The 19747-nt window shown below is 43.6% G+C and overlaps 1 protein-coding gene across 5 annotated transcripts in view; it reads left to right on the top strand.

Annotated features, from left to right (window-relative positions):
* Positions 1-19747, top strand: part of gyg2 (glycogenin 2) — a 142303-nt gene that overhangs the window by 50813 nt on the left and 71743 nt on the right. For all 5 annotated transcript variants that reach the window (XM_060826876.1, XM_060826875.1, XM_060826877.1 and 2 more), the window contains exon 2: positions 18211-18355. In XM_060826876.1, the coding sequence (XP_060682859.1) occupies positions 18211-18355 (145 nt within the window). The remainder of the gene's footprint in view (positions 1-18210; positions 18356-19747) is intronic.

A 19747-nucleotide genomic window follows, 5' to 3' on the forward strand; every position in this document is an offset into this window, starting at 1 on the left:
CCCTATCCACTTGGGTGGCAACTTTGAGGGATCTATGTACTTGAACACCAAGATGTCTCTGTTCCTCCACACTACCAAGAATCCTGTCTTTAATCCTATATTCAGCATTTGAGTTCGACCTTCCAAAATGCATCACTTCACATGAACTCCATACCAGTTTCTGGCAATCTGAGATAAAAATCCCCAAATGCTGTAAATCAGTTCCATGTCGGGCAGCAACTTGGAGAGGAACAGAGTTAATATTTCAAGTCACGGACCACTTAAGCTGTAGGAGCAGCCATTCAGCCCATTGAGTCTGCTCTGCTATCAAATGGCTGGTCTGATAATTGGTTCTCCTGCCTTTTTCACCATTACTTTTGGTTCCCTTATCACTGGCTCAGATGCTGAGCCACAATGTTAACTCTGCTTTTGTCCAGAGATGGTGCCTGCCATGGTGAGGATTTCCAGTATTTGTGGTTTCTTGCTTTATTCTCTTTCCTGTCTCTCCTGCATCCAGCTCCCCAATGTTTAGTTTCCCATTCACTGAGGCAACTTTTAAATGTCAGCAATCGGGCTGTTGAACCGAGCCTGCAGCAACACACACGTACTGGGGGGAGATGGTATTGTAATGGTAACTTGAGAGGCTAATGCTCTGGTAATCCCATCAAAGCAGATAAAAATGCAATAAAGTCTAGAGTTAGAAATGGTGACCATGACAACTGTCATTGATTTGTTGCAAGAACTTGTCGGTTTGCTCGTGTATTTTTCAGGAAGGAAATCTGTCATTCTTCCCCCATTTGGCTGACACATGACTCCACAACCAAAAGGATTGATGGGTAACAACGCTCCTCTGGAATAGCATAGGCTGCTCAGTGGCCTTGCCAGCGATGCGCTCGTCCCATGATAGAATAACAAAAATATTTCCAATGGGCATTCCTGCAGAGTTGGACAATGAATGATCATAACCAGTTGGATAGAAGTACCAGTTGTTTTGAATTTGTGGAAAAGGAATGGAATCTGTGAATTCTTATTACCTTCCAAAAACTGCCTCTCATTCAACTTTCCCCTTCCCACAACCCCACCAATGAGATTACTGGTTGAAGTCCTGACTGAGTACTTGGCAGGGAAGGGGAGGGTGGTTCAGATCCAGAGTTGCCCGCTTGCTCAGTCAGAGGTGACTGTGTCCTCCTCACATCTGAAACCTGTTGCTTTGTACCGCAGTGTTGACATTCTTGTACTTTCAGGACCCACCAGCCTCTGTTCTTGTGAGACCTCGGCACTGTATTCTCTGAGTGAATCAGTTGTGACAGCAGGAGGCCCCCTGCAGTGTTCCACGGTACTCAACGTTGACCGTAGCTACAGCTCAAGAGCACTGAGGCGATGTGACCCACCACAAAAGCTGTGCAGCAGTATCTTTGGCCTTAATGCCTCAAAATACGTTTGTATTCACGAGACAGTAGTTAACCTGCAGTGTGAGGAAGGGAATTTGAGCAGATTCCCAAATTCTAACATAGGTCACACTTTCAAAATTATCACCATGCAGAAGGGCATCATTTGATCCATCATGCCAACATCAGCTCTATTATCCAGAGCTTTTCCCAGGATTTTCAATTTTTTTTTGTTGCCCATTGTGTTTTTTGGACGTGAAAATATTTAGGATCATTTTACAGCAGCCATGTGGCTGCACAGAGGCAAAGGAAGTGGCCTCCTGTGGGAACTCTTGTTGGTAAAAGTGGTGGTGCTTGTGTGTTTTGTTAATGAGTGGCAGTGATTTGGCTGGGTACTAGGTAATACTGTTTGTTGCTTTAGTTTGTATTCTTAACAGCAAGGAAAAGGCCCATTTGACTGACAGGACCACTCCAGTGTTATGTGCCACATTAACTAATCCTAACCATGTGTTCATCCATTCCCTTCCCCTTAAACATTTCTGTGCTGTTTACCTCAACCATCCCTGTGGTAGCCAGTCCTGTTCCCTAACTCCAGGAGAAGAAGATTCTCTTGAATTTCTGATTAGATTTCTAGTGACTATTTGTTTGTTTTAATGTGCCTATTCTGGAAACAATATTGCTAAGTCTAACCAGTCAAAGCCTTTTATAATCCTAATATCCCCCACTGGGGACAATGTTCTAGAAAAGAAAACAAAGAATGCCCGGTCTGTTGTACATCTATTCCCAGTAGGTTATCATCTTTCCATTCTGGTGCCATTTTAGTACATCTCTTTTCAGTGTTTTTCTCATACCTCCAAGCAAGTGGGGAGTATTCCATCACACTCCTGACTTCTACTTTGCAGATGGTGGACTGGCTCTGGGGAGTCAAGAGGTGAGTTAGCACTGCAGGATTCCTAGCCACTGACTTGCTCCTGTAGCCACTGTATTTATCGGGTGAATCTGGTTGAGTTTCTGGTCAGTGATAACCCCCCTAATTATTTTCCCCAGTCTGGAACATGGAGGCGGAGAGTCTGGAAACTCATTAGTCTTTCAACGTGGCCCTGCCCTTGAATAAAACAATGCATTGACGTCTGTTTTCTCTAGTAGCTGCTGGGCACAGAAATTGAAGGCTCACGCAGTGTTTGGAGAAATTAGAGGGCTACGAAGTACCTTCACTTGTCGTTGTGTAATTAATTATTATTTATTGGTCCTTGATGCTGTCTGTGTTCCAGATAGCTAAATTCACCTGATTTACCACTGATTGTTGGGGCCCAGATTTTGTGAGGATTGACCAGGCACTAACACACTTCTGTGAGGCACGATTGAGGAAGTTGGGACCACTTTCCTTGGAGACAGGACAGCTGAGAGCAGATTTGATTGAGGTTGACAAAATCATGAGTGGGCTGGACAGAGAGGATAGGGAGAAGTCAGTCCGGCTCATAAAAGGGAAAAAGAACAAGAGGGCACAGATTTAAAGTGATGCACAAGAGAAGCAAGGGTGATGTGAAAAAAAGATCCTTTTTCTCACGGCGAGAAGCAAGAGTATGGAATGCACTGTCTGGAAATACGGTGGAGACAGGTTCAGTCGAGGGCATCGGACAATTGTTTTGGTAGAATGGTATGCAGTATATGGGGGAGAGAGCAGGAGACTGGCACTATATATGGATGCTCGTTTGAAGGGTCCTTGCAGGTTTGATGGGCTGAATAGTCTCCTTCTGTGCTGTAATAACAAAAGTAAAACATTGTTCACAGTGCACCAGGTATGGTCCAACTGGCATAGTCCTGTTTACCTTTCCTCACTTAGCCGGTACAGGATTATGCGAGATGCAGCTAGCATACTGCATCCAATTATTTCCCAAATAAGATATTTCCATCACTGGAAGCTTATGGATTGTCCCTACAGTGACTAAACCTAAAACCTGGTCACTCTGTAGGTGGACTCAGTGGAGCAGGACAAGTATGTGACCTCCAACTCAAATTGATCAACACTTTGGCCTTAAATAGACCAAGTCTAGAACTAGAGGGCATAGGTTTAGGGTGAGAGGGGAAAAATATAAAAGAGACCTAAGGGGCAACTTTTTCACACAGAGGGTGGTACGTGTATGGAATGAACTGCCAGAGGATGCAGTGGAGGCTGGTACAATTGCAACATTTAAGAGGGGCATTTAGATGGGTATATGAATAGGAAGGGTTTGGAGGGATATGGGCTGTTTCCTTCCATCGTGTGATGCAAATAAAGGGAGCACAGTGGAGTTGAAAATGGCTGCCTTCACAGCCAGAGTGGGCAGGTGGGACTAGATTAGGTTGGCATATCTGGTCAGCATGGACGGGTTGGACCGAAGGGCCTGTTTCCATGCTGTACATCTCTATGACTCTATGACCAAGGGTTGAGTGGTGTCTCTGTCCCTGAGCAGCAGAATGGAATTGCTTCAAGAGATACAGAGACACCTTTGGCAGACTAAAGATCTCTGAAACTGTCGGGTTCCACCATGGATAGGTTGTCATGACATTTGGGAGAGGGTGTGGGGGTGGGAATTAGAAATGACAGTGCATGGAAAGAAAAGGGGTAATATGGAGGGATTGCCATCAACAGGGCCAACAGACTGACTTATAAAGGGACTGTGGATTGGTTAGGACTATATTCTCTGGACTTAAGAAGAATGAAGGAGATCTCAAAGAAACCCGTAAAATTCTAATCGAGTTAGACAGGGTAAATGAAGGAAGCATGTTCCTGATGACTGTGGAGCCCAGAACCAGGACTCACAGTCCAAGGATATGGAAAAGGCCACTTAGAACTGAGATGAGGAGACATTTCTTTATCTGGAGAGTGGTGAGCTTATGGAATTCTGTGCCGCAGAGAGTGGTTGATGCCAAAACACTGAATATTTTCTAGAAGGAGTTAATTAGTTGTTTGGGGCTAAAGGGATCAAAAGGCATGGGGGCAAAAGCAGGAAAAGGCTGGTGAGTTGGATGATCAACCATGACTATATTGAATGGTGGAGCAGATACCAAGGGTTAAATAGCCTACTCCTGTTTCAAAGTAACAGTCAACCCCCCCCACCCAGCTTCAATGGGGTGGGTGGGGTGGGGGGGGGTTCAATGCATGACTATATCTGGCATCTTGATTCTGTACAAAGGGCTCAGTGGGGAGTTGAACCGTTAGATAAAGGTGTTGGGTAGGAGCATTGGGAAATTCAAAGCCAATAGGATTGTCAGGGAGGGCGACCATGAAGGGAATGCCCATTCGCCTAAGTTCAGAGGCTGAGCCTGAACCTTGCTGCATGGTGTGTGACCACTGTTTCCTTCCATCGTGTGATGCAAATAAAGGGAGCACAGTGGAATTGAAAATGGCCTCCACAGCCAGAGTGGGCAGGCTAACATCATTCTATCAAGGAGGAAGCTTCATGTTTGAGCACTGGGAGACCCTTTGAAGGGCAACAGTATTAAACAGACCCCACACAGTCCAGGTGAAAGGCAGCTGTCAGTACTAAACACTGTGAATTTTGGGCAGTTACCTAGTGTGGAGTCTACATGTTGGCTCCTAGTATCCTTGACAACCCTTGTATCCTAGTACCATAAAATGCACCGTTACAAAACAATCCCATAAATAGCTGTGATGCACAACTTTGTATTGTGGCCAAAGTTGCAAACTCCTTCCAAGATCCCATAGCCTGCACACAGTACAGGATGCAATTCCAATTCCCAGGGAACATCCAAACCCAAGACAGGGGCGTTATATCTAGGCTTACACTCCAATGTACGAAGGTCAGTGGTTCAGCTTCTCAAATGAACTCAATCAAGAGACATTTCTCAAAGAGTGGCTAACTCGTGATAAGCTGATGTGTTTCAAAGGTATGATTGGTATCTGGTAAGTTTTGTCATTGTTTCGTGTTTCCATTTGATCCAGACTGGATAGTATGACTGAGGCCAGATCACATCATGGTTAAATAATACAAAGAGAAGATGCATTGTTAATTTGGAAAAAGTGAGTCGAATGAGGTGAAATGGCTCTTATGAAGTTGAACAAATGTTTTAGTTTCTTTAAAGCTGGTCCATATTTAATATTATGCAATTTCTAAGCAGTATGGCACAATGTCACGATGAATCCTGGAAAGTGTTTACTGTAAGTGGGGATGATTGTCGATCTGTGTGGGTCATACTGTTCTATAAGGACAAAGAATTGACTTCAAAAGGCAGCCTCAGAATCACGGGACAAGCCCAACTCACCACGATGCTGTGAAAGTATTGAAAACAATTACAAAACAGACCACAGCCACAAGAAAATAGTATGATTCCCTGAGAGAAAAAGAGAGAAGCCTAACTGAATGCCTAGGTCTTACAAGTCCTCATGACTTCTGGAGTGTGCCATAAATATTTTCAGCTGAACAGAACTCCCAGTCAAGAGAGAGAACCACCCAGTCTGAAAAGATTGCAGTCCGTTTTACAAAAATATTTAATCATATTTGATTTGGGCGCTATGCTGTAGTATGGTTCTAAGGGCAGTCAATGTATGGCATATTCGAGGGCCGTCATATAAAGCAGGGAATATCTAGTGGAATGGTATTTAGAAAGTTCTGCACTGACTGATAATCTTATTTGCACAGTCTCCCTAGTAGCTTGGCTGGTATGAGGTTAGAGGTCAATATTCCACTCTCTAATATGCCAGTTTGTGTTTAACCATGACCTGATGAGTATTCAGACACTGGTGGGTAATCTGTCGAAATGCTTCTGTAATGTTCCCTTGCTCATGATTTTTGTGCTGCTCTGTTTCCAATATGCAATAAAATCAGTGTTTGTACAGTTTTGTTAATCTTTTTGTTAAGATTGTTTTTATCATATCCCTCCAAACCTTTGACTGCAGATGCTGGAAACCAGATTCTGGATTAGTGGTGCTGGAAGAGCACAGCAGTTCAGGCAGCATCTGAGGAACAGTAAAATCAATGTTTCAGGCAAAAGTCAGGGACCTGCAGGCAAGCTGGGTTAGCCATGAGAAATTAAGGGTTATAGGGATAGAATAGGGGATGGGTCTGGGGTGTGATGCTGTTTGGAGGGTCAGTGTGGACTTGATGGGACAAATGGCCTGCTTTCACACTATAGGGATTCTATGATTATGCAAGGTTTGTGAAGGTTTGTAGCTCAGGTTGAGGTTTAGAGTGTAGGTTTGCTCGCTGAGCTGTAGGTTTGATATCCAGACGTTTCATTACCTGGCTAGGTAACATCATCAGTGGTGACCTCCAAGTGAAGCGAAGCTGTTGTCTCCTGCTTTCTATTTATATCTTTCTCCTGGATGGGGTTCCTGGGGTTTGTGGTGATGTCACTTCCTGTTCATTTTCTGAGGGGTTGATAGATGGCATCTAGATCTATGCGTTTGTTTATGGCGTTGTGGTTGGAGTGCCAGGCCTCTAGGAATTCTCTGACACGTCTTTGCTTAGCCTGTCCCAGGATAGATGTGTTGTCCCAGTCAAAATGGTGGATTTTTTTCATCCGTGTGTAGGGCTACAAGGGAGAGAGGGTGGTGTCTTTTTGTGGCTAGCTGGTGTTCGTGTATCCTGGTGGCTAATTTTCTTCTTGTTTGTCCTATGTAGTGTTTGTAGCAGTCCTTGCATGGAATTTTGTAGATGACATTGGTTTTGTCCATGGGTTGTACTGGGTCTTTTAAGTTCGTTAGTTTTTGTTTGAGAGTGTTGGTGGGTTTGTGTGTTACTAGGATTCCGAGAGGTCTTAGTAGTCTGGCTGTCATTTCTGAAACTTCTTTGATGTATGGTAAGGTGGTTAGGGTTTCTGGCTGTGTTTGGTCTGCTTGTCGTGGTTTGTTCTTGAGGAATCGGCGGTCTGTAGTTTTTGAGTATCCGTTCTTCTTGAATACATTGTATAGGTGGTTCTCCTCTGTTTTTCAAAGCTCGTCTGTGCTGCAGTGTGTGGTGGCTCATTGGAATAGTGTTCTGATACAGCTTTGTTTGTGTGTGTTGGGATGGTTGCTGGTGTAGTTGAGTATTTGGTCAGTGTTTGTCGGTTTTCTGTGTACGCAGGTTTGTAGTTCTCCGTTGTCCTTTCTTTCTACTGTGACATCCAGAAATGCGAGTTTGTTGTCAGTTTCTTCCTCCTTGGTGAACTTTATGCCTGTGAGGTTGTTGTTGATGATGTTAAATGTCTGTTCTACCTTGTTTCGTTTTGTGATGACAAAGCTGTCATCTACGTAGCGGACCCAGATTTTTGGTTTGATGGTTGGTAGGGCTGTTTGTTCTCGTCTTTGCATTACCGCTTCTGCTATGAGTCCTGATAGTGGAGATCCTATGGGTGTGCCGTTGGTTTGTTTGTAGACTATGTTGTTGAAAGTGAAGTGGGTGGTGAGGCACAGGTCCACTAGCTTCGTGATGTTATCGTTGGTAATGTGATTGATGGTGGTTGGGGTGTGTGTGATGGTCTGTTCTAAAAGTGTGGCAAGTGTTTCCTTTGCTAGGTCGATGTTGAAGAAGGTGAACAGTGCTGTTACGTCGAATGAGATCATTGCTTCGTCTTCCTCTATTTTGGTGTTTTTGATGATTTTTAGGAATTCCTGGGTGGAGTGGATGACGTGCTGTGACTCTTCTACTGGGTACTTCAGTCTCGCGTGTAGTTCTTTGGCCAGTCTGTAAGTTGGTGTTCCAGCTAGTAAGACTATAGATCAGAGGGGGGCTCCTGGTTTATGGATTTTTGGTGGTTCGTAGAATCGTGGGGTGTTGGTCCTGTCGGGTTTCATTTTCTGGAATTCCGTCTTGTTTAATTGTCCGGAATTGTGTCATTTTCTTCGGAGATGTGTAACTTTGTTTCGTAATTGTGGGGTTGGGTCTAGCGCCACCTGTTGGTAGGTGTTGGTGTCTGTGAGTAGTGCATTGGCTTTGTCTATGTCGTCCCTTCTGTTCAGGATGACTGTGAGCATACCTTTGTCTAGAGGTAAAATAACGATGTTTTTGTCTTTTTTGAGGTTTTCTAGGGCTTTCTTTTCTTGTGTGTTCAGTTTGTTTCCTTTCCTTTTTCGGCTCAGAGTAGGTGCAACTGTCTGTCTGATCGTTTGTTGCGTTTCTTCCGTGAGATTGAAGGACAACAATGTGGTTTCTAATGCCGCTAGGAAATCCTTCCTGTCAGCGTCTCGGTAATTGAAATTTAGTCCTTTTACTAGTACCGCTTCTTCTGTGTCTGATAGGGTCCGGTCTCATAAGTTCTTTATCCATGCCCCTGTGTTATCGGTTTTGTCTTTGTTTGTAAGTTTGTCAAGATTTTTCTTCAAGTCCCGATTTTTCTTTATCTGCGTTTGTTGTTGTTTGGTGTTTATGGCTCGATCTACCGCGTCTGTCCATTCTTGATTTGTTGCTTGTTTGAATAACGGTTTTTGGTGCACAATATCCCGGTTGTATTTTCGGAGGTGATGGGCGTCATTGATTAATCCTCGGAGCTTTCTGCGGCCATTTTGTTCTGTTAAATTTCTGGCTTGAGGTGTTTTTATTGGCGGTTTATATTGGTGACATTTTGGCAGTACCTGTTTTCTTAAACGTTCATGCAGGAAGTACAGTTGTTCGCGGGTAGAACAGGAAGAAAGTTAGCCACCAGGATACATGAACACCAGCTAGCCACAAAAAGACACCACCCTCGCTCCCTCATAGCCCTACTTAAGGATGAAAAAAACACCATTTTGACTGGGACAACACATCTATCCTGGGACAAGCTAAGCAAAGACATGCCAGAGAATTCCTAGAGGCCTGGCACTCCAACCACAACGCCATAAACAAGCACATAGATCTAGATGCCATCTATCAACCCCTCAGAAAACGAACAGGAAATGACATCGCCACAAACCCCAGGAACCCCATCCAGGAGAAAGGTATAAATAGAAAGCAGGAGACAACAACTTCGCTTCACTTGGAGGTCGCCACTGATGATGTTACCGAGCCAGGTAATGAAACATCTGGATATCAAACCTACAGCTCAACGAGCAAACCTACACCCTATTCTACGATTATATGTCAAAGACGATCAGGCACTTGTTAACCTGTGTATCCTGGCTCTCTCTGAACTCTGCATCACAAGAACAGATTTTCTGGACTTTGCTGGTTGTGGGAGCTTGCTGTGTGTAATTTGAGTGCCGTGGTTTCTACCAATGCCACAGTGGCCACAGCTCTAATGTGCTTCATGGCTTGTAAAGTGCTTTGGAATGGCAGTGGTCGTGAATGATAAGGACAAGTCTTTGTTCAAAGTTGATCTCTTCTTTCTTTTAAAACTCTTTATTTTTGTTATGGCTGTTGACGTTTTCTGTGATGTGCGCTGGGCTCACTCCCTCCTGTTGACTGGGAGTACTATTCATTTGAAAATATTTCAGTCACATTCCATAAATCACGAGAACTTGTAGTACCGAGACATTCAATTTGGCTTCTCTCTGTGATGTTCAGGCATTCTGTGGCATTCCATAAACGGCTGTAACGTTCTGTAGGTGGACTTTCCCAATTGAAGAGTGGTTCATTAGCCTAAACAGCGTTAAACAAAGAATAATACAGCACAGGAAAAGGCCCTTTGGCCCTCCGACACATTTTTATCTTCTACACTAAAGCTGTATCTACTTAGAGTCATAGAGATGTACAGCATGGAAACAGATCCTTCGGTCCAACCTGTCCATGCTGACCAGATATCCCAACCCAATCTACTTTCCTATTCATCCAGGTATTTCTTGAATGCTGCTATTATGTCTGCTTTCACCACCTCCTCTGGCAGTGTGTTCCAGACACTCACCACCCTTTGTGTGAAAAACATGCCTCAAACATCTCTTTTAAACTCCACCCCACCCCCTGCACCTTGGACCTGAGTCCCCTAGTAATTGACCCCTCCACCCTAGGAAAAAGCCTCGTACTTTCCTCTCTGTCCATGCCATTCACAATCTTATAAACTTCTATCAGGTTGCCTCTGGACCTCCTGCGTTCCAGTGAAAACAAACCCAATCTCACCAACCTTTCTTCATAGCTAAAATCCCCCATACCAGGCAACATCCTGGTAAAACTTTTCTCTACCCTTTCCAAAGCATCCACGTCCTTCTGTTAGTGTGGTGACCAGAATTGTATGCAATATTTGAATATTTTAATTGGCCTAACTAAAAGCTCCAATGAGCTGCAGCATAACTTTTCTATTCTTATACTCAATGTCCCTTCCATAGCATGCCATCGGACTTTTTTACTCCCTTATTTACTTGTGCTGCCACTTTAGTGATCTGTGGACCTGCACATCCCGGTCCTTCTGAATATCAGTACTCCTTAGGCCATTCATTGTATAATTTCCACATTTGATAAACTTTGCAAGGATCACTGCAGCTGGTGAGTTGCGATTTGCATTAAACATGACCAAGCACATTTCAGGGCAGGTTCACCGTGACCACATCCCGACAAAGGTTAATTCCTCCAGTTCGATCTAAATAATTTCCGAAGCAATTTTGGTTTTTAAAAACTGCTCCTGTCTGTTTCTAATAAGGATTGCAAAAGGTAGTTTTTAACAATCGTTTAAGAAGGCCCAAGGATTCTGCAATCTGCTTTGCACGGTTACGCAGGGGCAATTGGACATGTTCCAAACCAGGCTTCACAAAGTGTTGCTATAGTTGCTTGCACAGTTTGAAAACAATTCAGTGCACCAATGCACACTCTCCAAATGCCAACTATATCTATTTAACAAACGCCAGTCACTCCCGAGTTCAGCCCCTTGGAACTGCGATCTGATTCGGCTGGTCTGCGTCTCTCTCTCTCTCTCTCTTTTTCTCTCTCCCTCTCTCTTTCTCTCACTTTTTTTTCTCTTTCCCTTTTGTCTCTCGTACATTTTCTCTTCCTTCTTTCTCTCTCTCTCTCTCTTTTTTCTTTTTTCTCTTTTCTCTCTGTTCTTCTTTCTCTCTTCTCTGCGCCTCCCATACCACACGAGGGAGAAGAGGAGGGTTCTTTTGGCAAAGTAGTAGTCTCCCTAACTCTGAGCCAGGAGTTCTAGGTTCTTATTTGGCTTCTTCCAGAGGTGTGTAACAACACTTTTAAACAAGTGGAGTAGAAAATGTTTAGGATCACAGCAGCTATAATTTAAACGTCTCCAGTGTTTGAGAGATGTAGGCAGAGATTGATTTGGCTGGATTTTATGTTGCTTAAGAGGTTCTTTTTTACTTTCACAGCAATATGTGACTCCAAATTTATATTGGCCAGGCCATGGTATGCACAGGGGAGATTTAATAATGATGTCAGGGATGACTGAATTTCATTATGTGGAGACGTGAGTGAAGTCCAGATTGTGCTTTTTTGAGAAAGGAAAAATGATTGAGGAGAAGTAATTACCGGTGCTCAAAACCATGAAGAGATTTGTTTGAGTGATTTAAGAAAGTAAAACTGCGTCCAGTAGTTGAGTGGTCTGAAACCAAAGGACAATGATTTAAAGATGGTTTGTAAAAGGGATTGAGGGGAGCTGAGAATTATGTATTTTAGTGACATGTAGATTTGGAAGCGGATCTGGTTTAAAAAAAAAACTTGCAAAAGGGAGTCGGATTAATACTTTAAATTGCAGGATTATGGCAAAAGAGTGGGACTAATTGGAAAATTCCCAGGCTTGGCATGATGGGTTTGCCCTTGTGCTGTAATATTCTAAGATGGATGGTTCCTGCACACACACAATCAGGAAAGCTGACGAAATGAAGCGAAGGGAAAGCAAGTTCACTGCAAAGGGAAAGCAGAGAAGCAAATAATGAGTCTGTTTTGCTTGATAGTCTCACTTTTTTAAAAGAGCAAATTGAGCTGTAACATTTTTCAGATATTGGATACAGAAGGCCAAGAGCAGGGAGCGGAGCATGAGTTTTGACATCATCAGTAGTAGATGTAATGTGTTTGGATTTCCAAAAGATGTTTGATTAAGGTGCCACGCAATAGGCTACTAAATAAGTAGAGGAGGCGATGGCTTAGTGGTATTATTGCTGGATTGTTATTCCAGAGACCCAGATAATGTACCGGAGACCTGGGTGTGAATCCCACCATGGCAGTTCATGGAATTTGAATTCAGGAAAAGAAATCTGGAATTAAGTGTCTAATGATGATCATGAATTCATTGTCAATTGTTGGAAAAAGCCATCATGTTCACTTTGAGAAGCAAAGCTTCCATATCAATAAATTTCAGCCTGAGTCAAATTCTGAAGCAGCGAATTTTATTGAAACATTCTTGCAAGACAGGTATCTAACATGTAGGCACCCTGATCAAAAGGTTACATTACAATTTATACAGTTCAGTTGAGTTTCTTGGTACTCCCCTTTTACCTCATACGTGATAGTTGTATTACTCTGTGCAATTGCTAATCTAATCGGTTTACTACATCTGTCTGTGGCCTGTTGTTGGCATACAACTCCCCCCTCCAATAGCTGAGTCTTATTACTTTTCCTGACGCAACACTGGGTCTTATTTGGTTATCTTGTTCATACTAACTAACTCGTTATGTGCATGACAATTGCAACTGTCATGTCAGTACATCTGTTTCTACCAATTGAGCACCTCCCTTTTCAGTTAGTTATTTCTTGGTATACACCCTTATGATTTCGCCTTGCAATTTTTGCGGAAACAACATTTGCAAGTGCCTCTCACACTCACTAATCTCCTTTAGGGGAGGAAATCTGCCATCCTTACCTGGTCTGCCTTATATGTGACTCCAGACCCACAGCAATGTGATTGACTCTTAACTGCCCTCTGGGCAATTAGGGATGGGCAATAAATACGGGGCCTAAGGCATCTACATCCCGTGTATGAATAAATAAGAAAAGTAAGTGCCTATGATGGTGTTTGAGGTAGTAAATTAGCATAGCTAAAGTTAAAAATCACATTTCTGATGAAACGGCGATTTTCCTGCTGCTCGGATGCTGCCTGACCTGCTGCGCTTTTCCAGCATCACTCTAATCTAGACTTTAGAAGAATTAGAAGTGACCTTATTACAATGTGAGATCGTGGATGATCTGATAATCCTCAATTCCACGTCCCTGCCTTTTCCATAATCCTTGATTCTCTTAATGATTAAATATTTCTTCATCTCAGCCCTGAATATATTTATTGACCCATCCTTTACAGCCCTCTGCAGTAAAGAATTCCCCTGATTCGCTATCCTCGGACAGAAGACATTGCTCCTGGTCTCTGTCCTAACTGGGGAAACCTGATGGGAAGGTCTAAGGGGTAGGTGTGGAGAGGTTGTTCTCCCTTTGAGAGAGCATTATCTGAGCGGAAAGGGGTCACCCACTTACGGCAAATGAGGAAGAAATTCTTCCCTTGGAAAGTAAATCTCTGGAATTTCTTACTACAGACGGCCGTAACTGGCTCATTAAGAATGTTTAAGGCTTGTGATTGACAGATTTATAATTAATAAGGGAATCCAGGGTTCTGGAGAAAAGGCAGGAAAGTGGAGTTGTGGCCATGACCTCTGAGAATGATGGAACAGTCTGGATGAATCCCAAAGGCCTACTTCTGCTCCTGAGTTTCATGGCCATTGTGTTTCTTGGTCTTACTTTTGCTTTACATTTCCACATCATGACTTTCAGAACAGTACTTTTGGCTTTTTATGCTCTCAGTATAGCTTTGGATTCTGGATTGGCGAATGGAATTTGATCCTGGTAAATGGCTTGGAAAGGGTGGATGCTAGGAAATTGTTTCCATTAGGCGAGGAGACTAGGACCCGTGGACACAGCCTTAGAATTAGAGGGGGTCAATTCAGAACAGAAATGCGGAGACATTTCTTCAGCCAGAGGGTGGTGGGCTTGTGGAATTCATTGCCACGGAGTGCAGTGGAGGCCGGGACGCTAAATGTCTTCAAGGCAGAGATTGATAGTTTCTTGTTGTCTCGAGGAATTAAGAGCTACGGGGAGAATGCTGGTAAGTGGAGTTGAAATGCCCATCAGCTATGATTGAATGGCAGAGTGGACTCGATGGGCCGAATGGCCTTACTTCCACTCCTATGTCTTATGGTCTTATGCACTTGGCGGGTCAAAAAAGGCACGGGAATACAGGTGAACGGTAGGACACTGAGAAACACTGAGTATCAGAGGGACCTTGATATGCATATCTACTAATCCCTTATGGTATTAGTTCAAGTAGATAAAGTAATTAAAAAGGTATGTGTGGTACTTACCTTTATTGATCAAGGCATGGTGTTTAACAGCAGTGAGGTTATGCAGGAACTGTTGGTTAGGCCACAGCTAGAGTACTGTGAGCTCGTCTGAAATTCGCATTTGAGGAGGGATGTGATGGAAAGGATGCAGAGGAGAGTTACCAGGATGTTGCCCGGGCTGGACAGTTTGAGTTCTGAAGAGAGATTGGATAGAATAGGGTTATTTCCCTTAGAGCAGAGAAGACTGAGTGGAGACATGATTGTGATATATAAGATCGAGGGGCATAAATCAGGCCGCAGGAAGGAATGTTTTCCCCTTGGTCGAGTGATCAGAGATCAGGGAACAACACTGGGAGAATGCAGGAATGGATCCTTTCCTGTTTCGAAGATGTGACTAGTAGATTACCACTGGGGCCGCCGATTTGTAGATGGCACCAAGAAATGGTCAAAAAATTTATTGTGTGCAGGACATAAGGAGAAAGCAGATGGATATAGATGGATTGGGTGATAGTGTATAATGTGAGGAGAAAAGTGTTGATCACTTTTGTAGGAAATGATTAAAAAGCAGAGTACTAACTAATTAAAAAACAACGACCTCCACATTCCAAGGTATAGAGGGGTCTAGGTGTTCAAGTGCGTCAGTCACAGATGGTTAGTCAAGTTAAGTCGCCAGAGTTCCAAAGGCCAATGGTACAGCTCTCCCATTACAGAGGGATGACTGATGGTGAGTTTAACCCGAGGGTCACCGTGCCTCAGGCAAAGGGGTGAGGTTGAGAAGGTGGGACATTCATAGAGACCTCAGCTGGTATGAGAATTGAACCCATGTGGTTGGCATCACTCTGCATCTCAAACCATCTGCCTAGTCAAATAAACTAGCTTACCCCTGTAAACCCCCCCCACTGCCATTTTCAAATGGTTGATTTTCAGATACAACAAATCATCAAGAAGGCAAATGGAATGCAGTCTTTTATTGAAAGAGGACATGAATATTCTTTGGGCATTGCTGAGGCCATATCCCTGATCACTGCAACATTGGGCTCCTTATTTCTATTGGGAGGCAGTTTAGAGATTCCCTGCTTGATACTGAAATGAACAGGTCGTCTTGCATGGCAAAATTGTATAGGCGGGGTGTGTTTCAAAGTGGGATTTGACTTGGTTAAAGTAACAGACAGTTCCCAGTTTGTGAATGGATTCTATTCCGGAGTCAGTTCGTAAGCTGATTTTGTACACAGGCTGGAACACATCGCAGGACAATGCAAAGTAGCCATTCATAAGTATGTTGGGCCTTTAAAACGACACATGAATTGAAACATATTCGTAGTACAAGCATTTGTAAGTCAGATATTCATAAATAGGGACCCCTTTATAACATCCTGGATGGTGGTTTATGAAGTAGGTTTAGAAAAGATGTTTCCTCTTGAGGGCTGGTTTGACTTAGCCTGCATTGTGTAACAAATTGATGCAGAACAGATTTACTGAATGTTAGTGAAACTGGAGAGTTTGAGTTGTAAGGAGAGGCTGGGATATTTTTCACTGGAGTCTAGGAGGTTGAGAGGTGACCTTTATAGAGGCTTCTAGAATCATAAGGGACGTAGATAAGGTGAACAACCAAGGTTGTTTTTCTACGGTAGGTGAGTTTAAAAGTAGAAGGCATAGTTTTAAGATGAGAGGAGAAAGATTTAAAAGGGATCTGAGTGGCAACTTTTTTACACAGTGTGGTTTATATGTGGAATGTACTGCCAGAGGAAGTGATAGATGCAGTTACAGCTACAACATTTTAGATTAGATTACTTACAGTGTGGAAACAGGCCCTTCGGCCCAACAAGTCCACACCGACCCGCTGAAGCGCAACCCACCCATACCCCTACATTTACCCCTTACCTAACACTATGGGCAATTTAGCATGGCCAATTCACCTGACCCGCACATCTTTGGACTGTGGGAGGAAACCGGAGCAAACCCAGGCAGACACGGGGAGAACGTGCAAACTCCACACAGTCAGTCGCCTGAGGCAGGAATTGAACCCGGGTCTCTGACGCTGTGAGGCAGCAGTGCTAACCACTGTGCCGCCAAATGTCCAAAGGACATTTGGACAGGTATGTGAATAGCAAAGGTTGAGAAGGATATGGGCCAAGTGCAGGTAAGTGGGATTAGGTTTGTTTGGGCATGGTCGGCATGGATGAGTTGGACTGAAGTGGCTATATGACTCTTTTGAGTTGAGGAGATTTTTTTTTCCCCTTGCAAAGGACTGTGTAACTTGAGTGGAAGGGGAATCGATGTTTTTTTTCAAAAAGTAGATTTTTGTTTGGTCTGGGAATCAAAGGTCATGGGGGTGGATGGGAATCTGTGATTGGAATGTTGACTGAGCAGCCATGATCTGATTGAATAGCAGAGGAGTTTTGAAGGAGTGGAGTAGAGTTCTGAATTTGTTTGTAAAGAGGAAGTCCTTCTCTTTCAAGAAGGTGAGAAAAATGTTTTTCTTTTGAGAGCTGTGGAATTCTTTCTCAGAGCGGTGGAAGCAGTGTCATTGCATAACCCTGAGGCTGCGTTAGTAGATTCTTTAACTAATGAGGGGGTCACCAAAGGTATTGGAGGTAGACTGGAAGGGGGGGGAATGAGGCTATTTTTGGATCAGCCATGTAAAGGCAGAACAATCTCAAGGGCACGAATGGCCTACTCCTGCTCTGTGTTAATGTGACCTATTTTTGTACAAAAATTAAATGTCTCATGGGAGTCAGGCAAAAAGCCATAATAATTTGTGTTGGATATTTGGAGTAGTTGTTTTATAAGCAACTGGGTGACTTTTCTTGTATACTCTTCATTTCCAGTGAAGTAAATTCTGAATGACAGAGCCTTGTCTCCACCAAATGGTGGCAAGAAACAAGCAGCTGTTTTGTTTGTAGGTGGACCTGTTGTGATGATGCTGTGGTTTTAAGAGTTATATTTTGTCCTGGTTTCTTACTACTTGAGGTGGTGTGTAGTTTGTAGTAATGTAAACAGCTTGTAAGGCCTTGGGGTTTATTTTAAAATGTTGGAACAATAGAAGTCACCTGGATGGGTGTGGTTCGTTCTCACAGACCAGGATTTCTAGTTTGTTTTTTAGCTTTTAGATTCAACAGAAGCTGCTGGAGTCTTGGGGAAATAGAAGCTAATTTTTCCGCTATCTCAATTCGGCTCAAAGCTGGGGTTTCTCCTTTTACTGTAGATGTTGCATGTGAGAAAGTCTGTTTTCTAAATTTTCCTTTTTGCCAAGAGTTGTATATGAGATGTTATATTGAACAGGTAATTAGTAATAGTTACTCTATCTATTATTCTAAGTTTATTTTGTTGTATTTTAACTAATGTTTTTATAAATTGTTTTGCTTAATGTCAAATAGTTTGACCAATCGAATTGCAAGTGGAACACAACACCTCACATTTACTTTTTGGAATAAGAAAAATTAGGGTCTATGCTACCTTCTCAATATATTTTGAGGGAGTCTGGTCTGGTCTATAACACTGTCTTTAAAAAAAACTGATGGGCTGAGTTTTCCTAAATAAACTGTGCTGACTGGCAGAATCCTTCATCACAGCTTGATGTTGAAATTTTTGTTCCCTTGCACCTCATTTCCAAACCTATGCTAGTTAGCCCATGCATTTTGTGAAAGAAAAAGAAATAATTTGTGTTTATTTGATCTATTCTAGTAATAATAGACCAGGCATTTGTGACTCTTGCTACCAATGATGATTATTGTCAGGGTGCTCTGGTACTCTGCCAATCTCTGAGGCATCACAAGACGACGAGACGAATAGTTGCTCTATATACACCACAGGTCTCCAGTAATATGAGGTAAGGATTTATCGTATTTGCATTAACACTTTAAACAAGACCAGTTTATCGACTGCAATCATTTACCATTATTGTGTTCAGTGCTGGAGGGTTTGTTTCTGTTTAAAGAAAATTATTTTCATTGCAGAACACTCTGGAACTGCTGCTTGTTTCATACTTTATGTACTTATTTTGCGTTGGTTAGCTCAGTTGGCTGGATGGCTGATTTGCAATGCAGAGTGATGCCAGCAGTGTGGGTTCAATTCCTAAGGTTACTATAAAGGGATAATCTTGCCCTTCTACTGAGGTGTGGTAGCCCTCAGGTTAAACCACCATCAGGTGTGTGAGTGTGTATAGGGGTGTGTGTGTAGGTGTGGTAGCCCTCCGATTAAACCATCATCAGGTGTGTGTGTGGCTGTGTGTAGGTGTGGTAGTCCTCAGATTAAACCATCATCAGGTGTGTGTGTGTGTGTGTGTGTGTGTGTGTGTATGTGTATGTGTGTGCATGCATGTCGGTGTGGTAGCCCTCAGATTAAACCACCATCAGGTGTGTGTGTGTGTGTGTGTGTGTGGGTGTGTGTAGGTAAGGTAGCCCTCAGATTAAACCACCATCAGGTGTGTATGTGTGTGTGTAGGTGCGGTAGCCCTCTGATCTCACACACACACACACACCTGATGGTTTAATCTGAGAGGTGTGTGTGTAGGTGTGGTTGCCCTCAGATTAAACCATCATCAGGTGTGTGGGTGTGTGTGTGTGTGGATGTGATAGCTTTCAGATCAAACCAACATCAGGTGTGTGTGTGTGTGTGTGTGTAGGTAGGTAGGTACGGAGGTGTGGTAGTCCTAAGATTAAACCATCAGGCGTATGTGTGTGTGAGTGAGTAGATGTGGTAGCCCTCAGATTAAACCACCATCAGGGGTGTGTGTGTGTGTAGATGTGATAGCTTTCAGATCAAACCACCATCAGGTGTGTGTGTGTGTGTGTGTGGTAGACCTTCGATTAAACCACCATCAGGTGTGTGTGTGTGTAGGAGGGGTGGGTGTGTGTGTAGGGGTGGGTGGGTGTGTGCACCTAGGGGTGTGTGGGTGTGTGTAGGGTAGGGGGGGGTGGATGTGCGTAGGGGTGGAAGGGTGGGTGGGTGTGTGTACGGGTGGATGTGCGTAGGGGTGGAGGGGTGGGTGTGTGTAGGGGTGGGTGTGCGTAGGGCTGGGTGGGTGTGTAGGGGTGAGGGGGGTGAGTGGGTGTAGGGGTGGGTCGGTGTGTGTGTGTAGGGGGGTGGGTGGGTTAGTGTATGGGTGTGTGTGTGTGTGGGTGTGTGTAGGGTGTGTGTGTGTGTGTGTAGGGTGTGTGTGTGTGTAGGGTGTGTGTGTGTGTGTGTAGGGGGTGTGTGTGTGTGTGTGTGTGTGTAGGGG

This window comes from Hemiscyllium ocellatum, chromosome 6 (genome assembly GCF_020745735.1).
Source record: "Hemiscyllium ocellatum isolate sHemOce1 chromosome 6, sHemOce1.pat.X.cur, whole genome shotgun sequence".
NCBI classification, from domain to species: Eukaryota; Metazoa; Chordata; class Chondrichthyes; order Orectolobiformes; family Hemiscylliidae; genus Hemiscyllium; species Hemiscyllium ocellatum.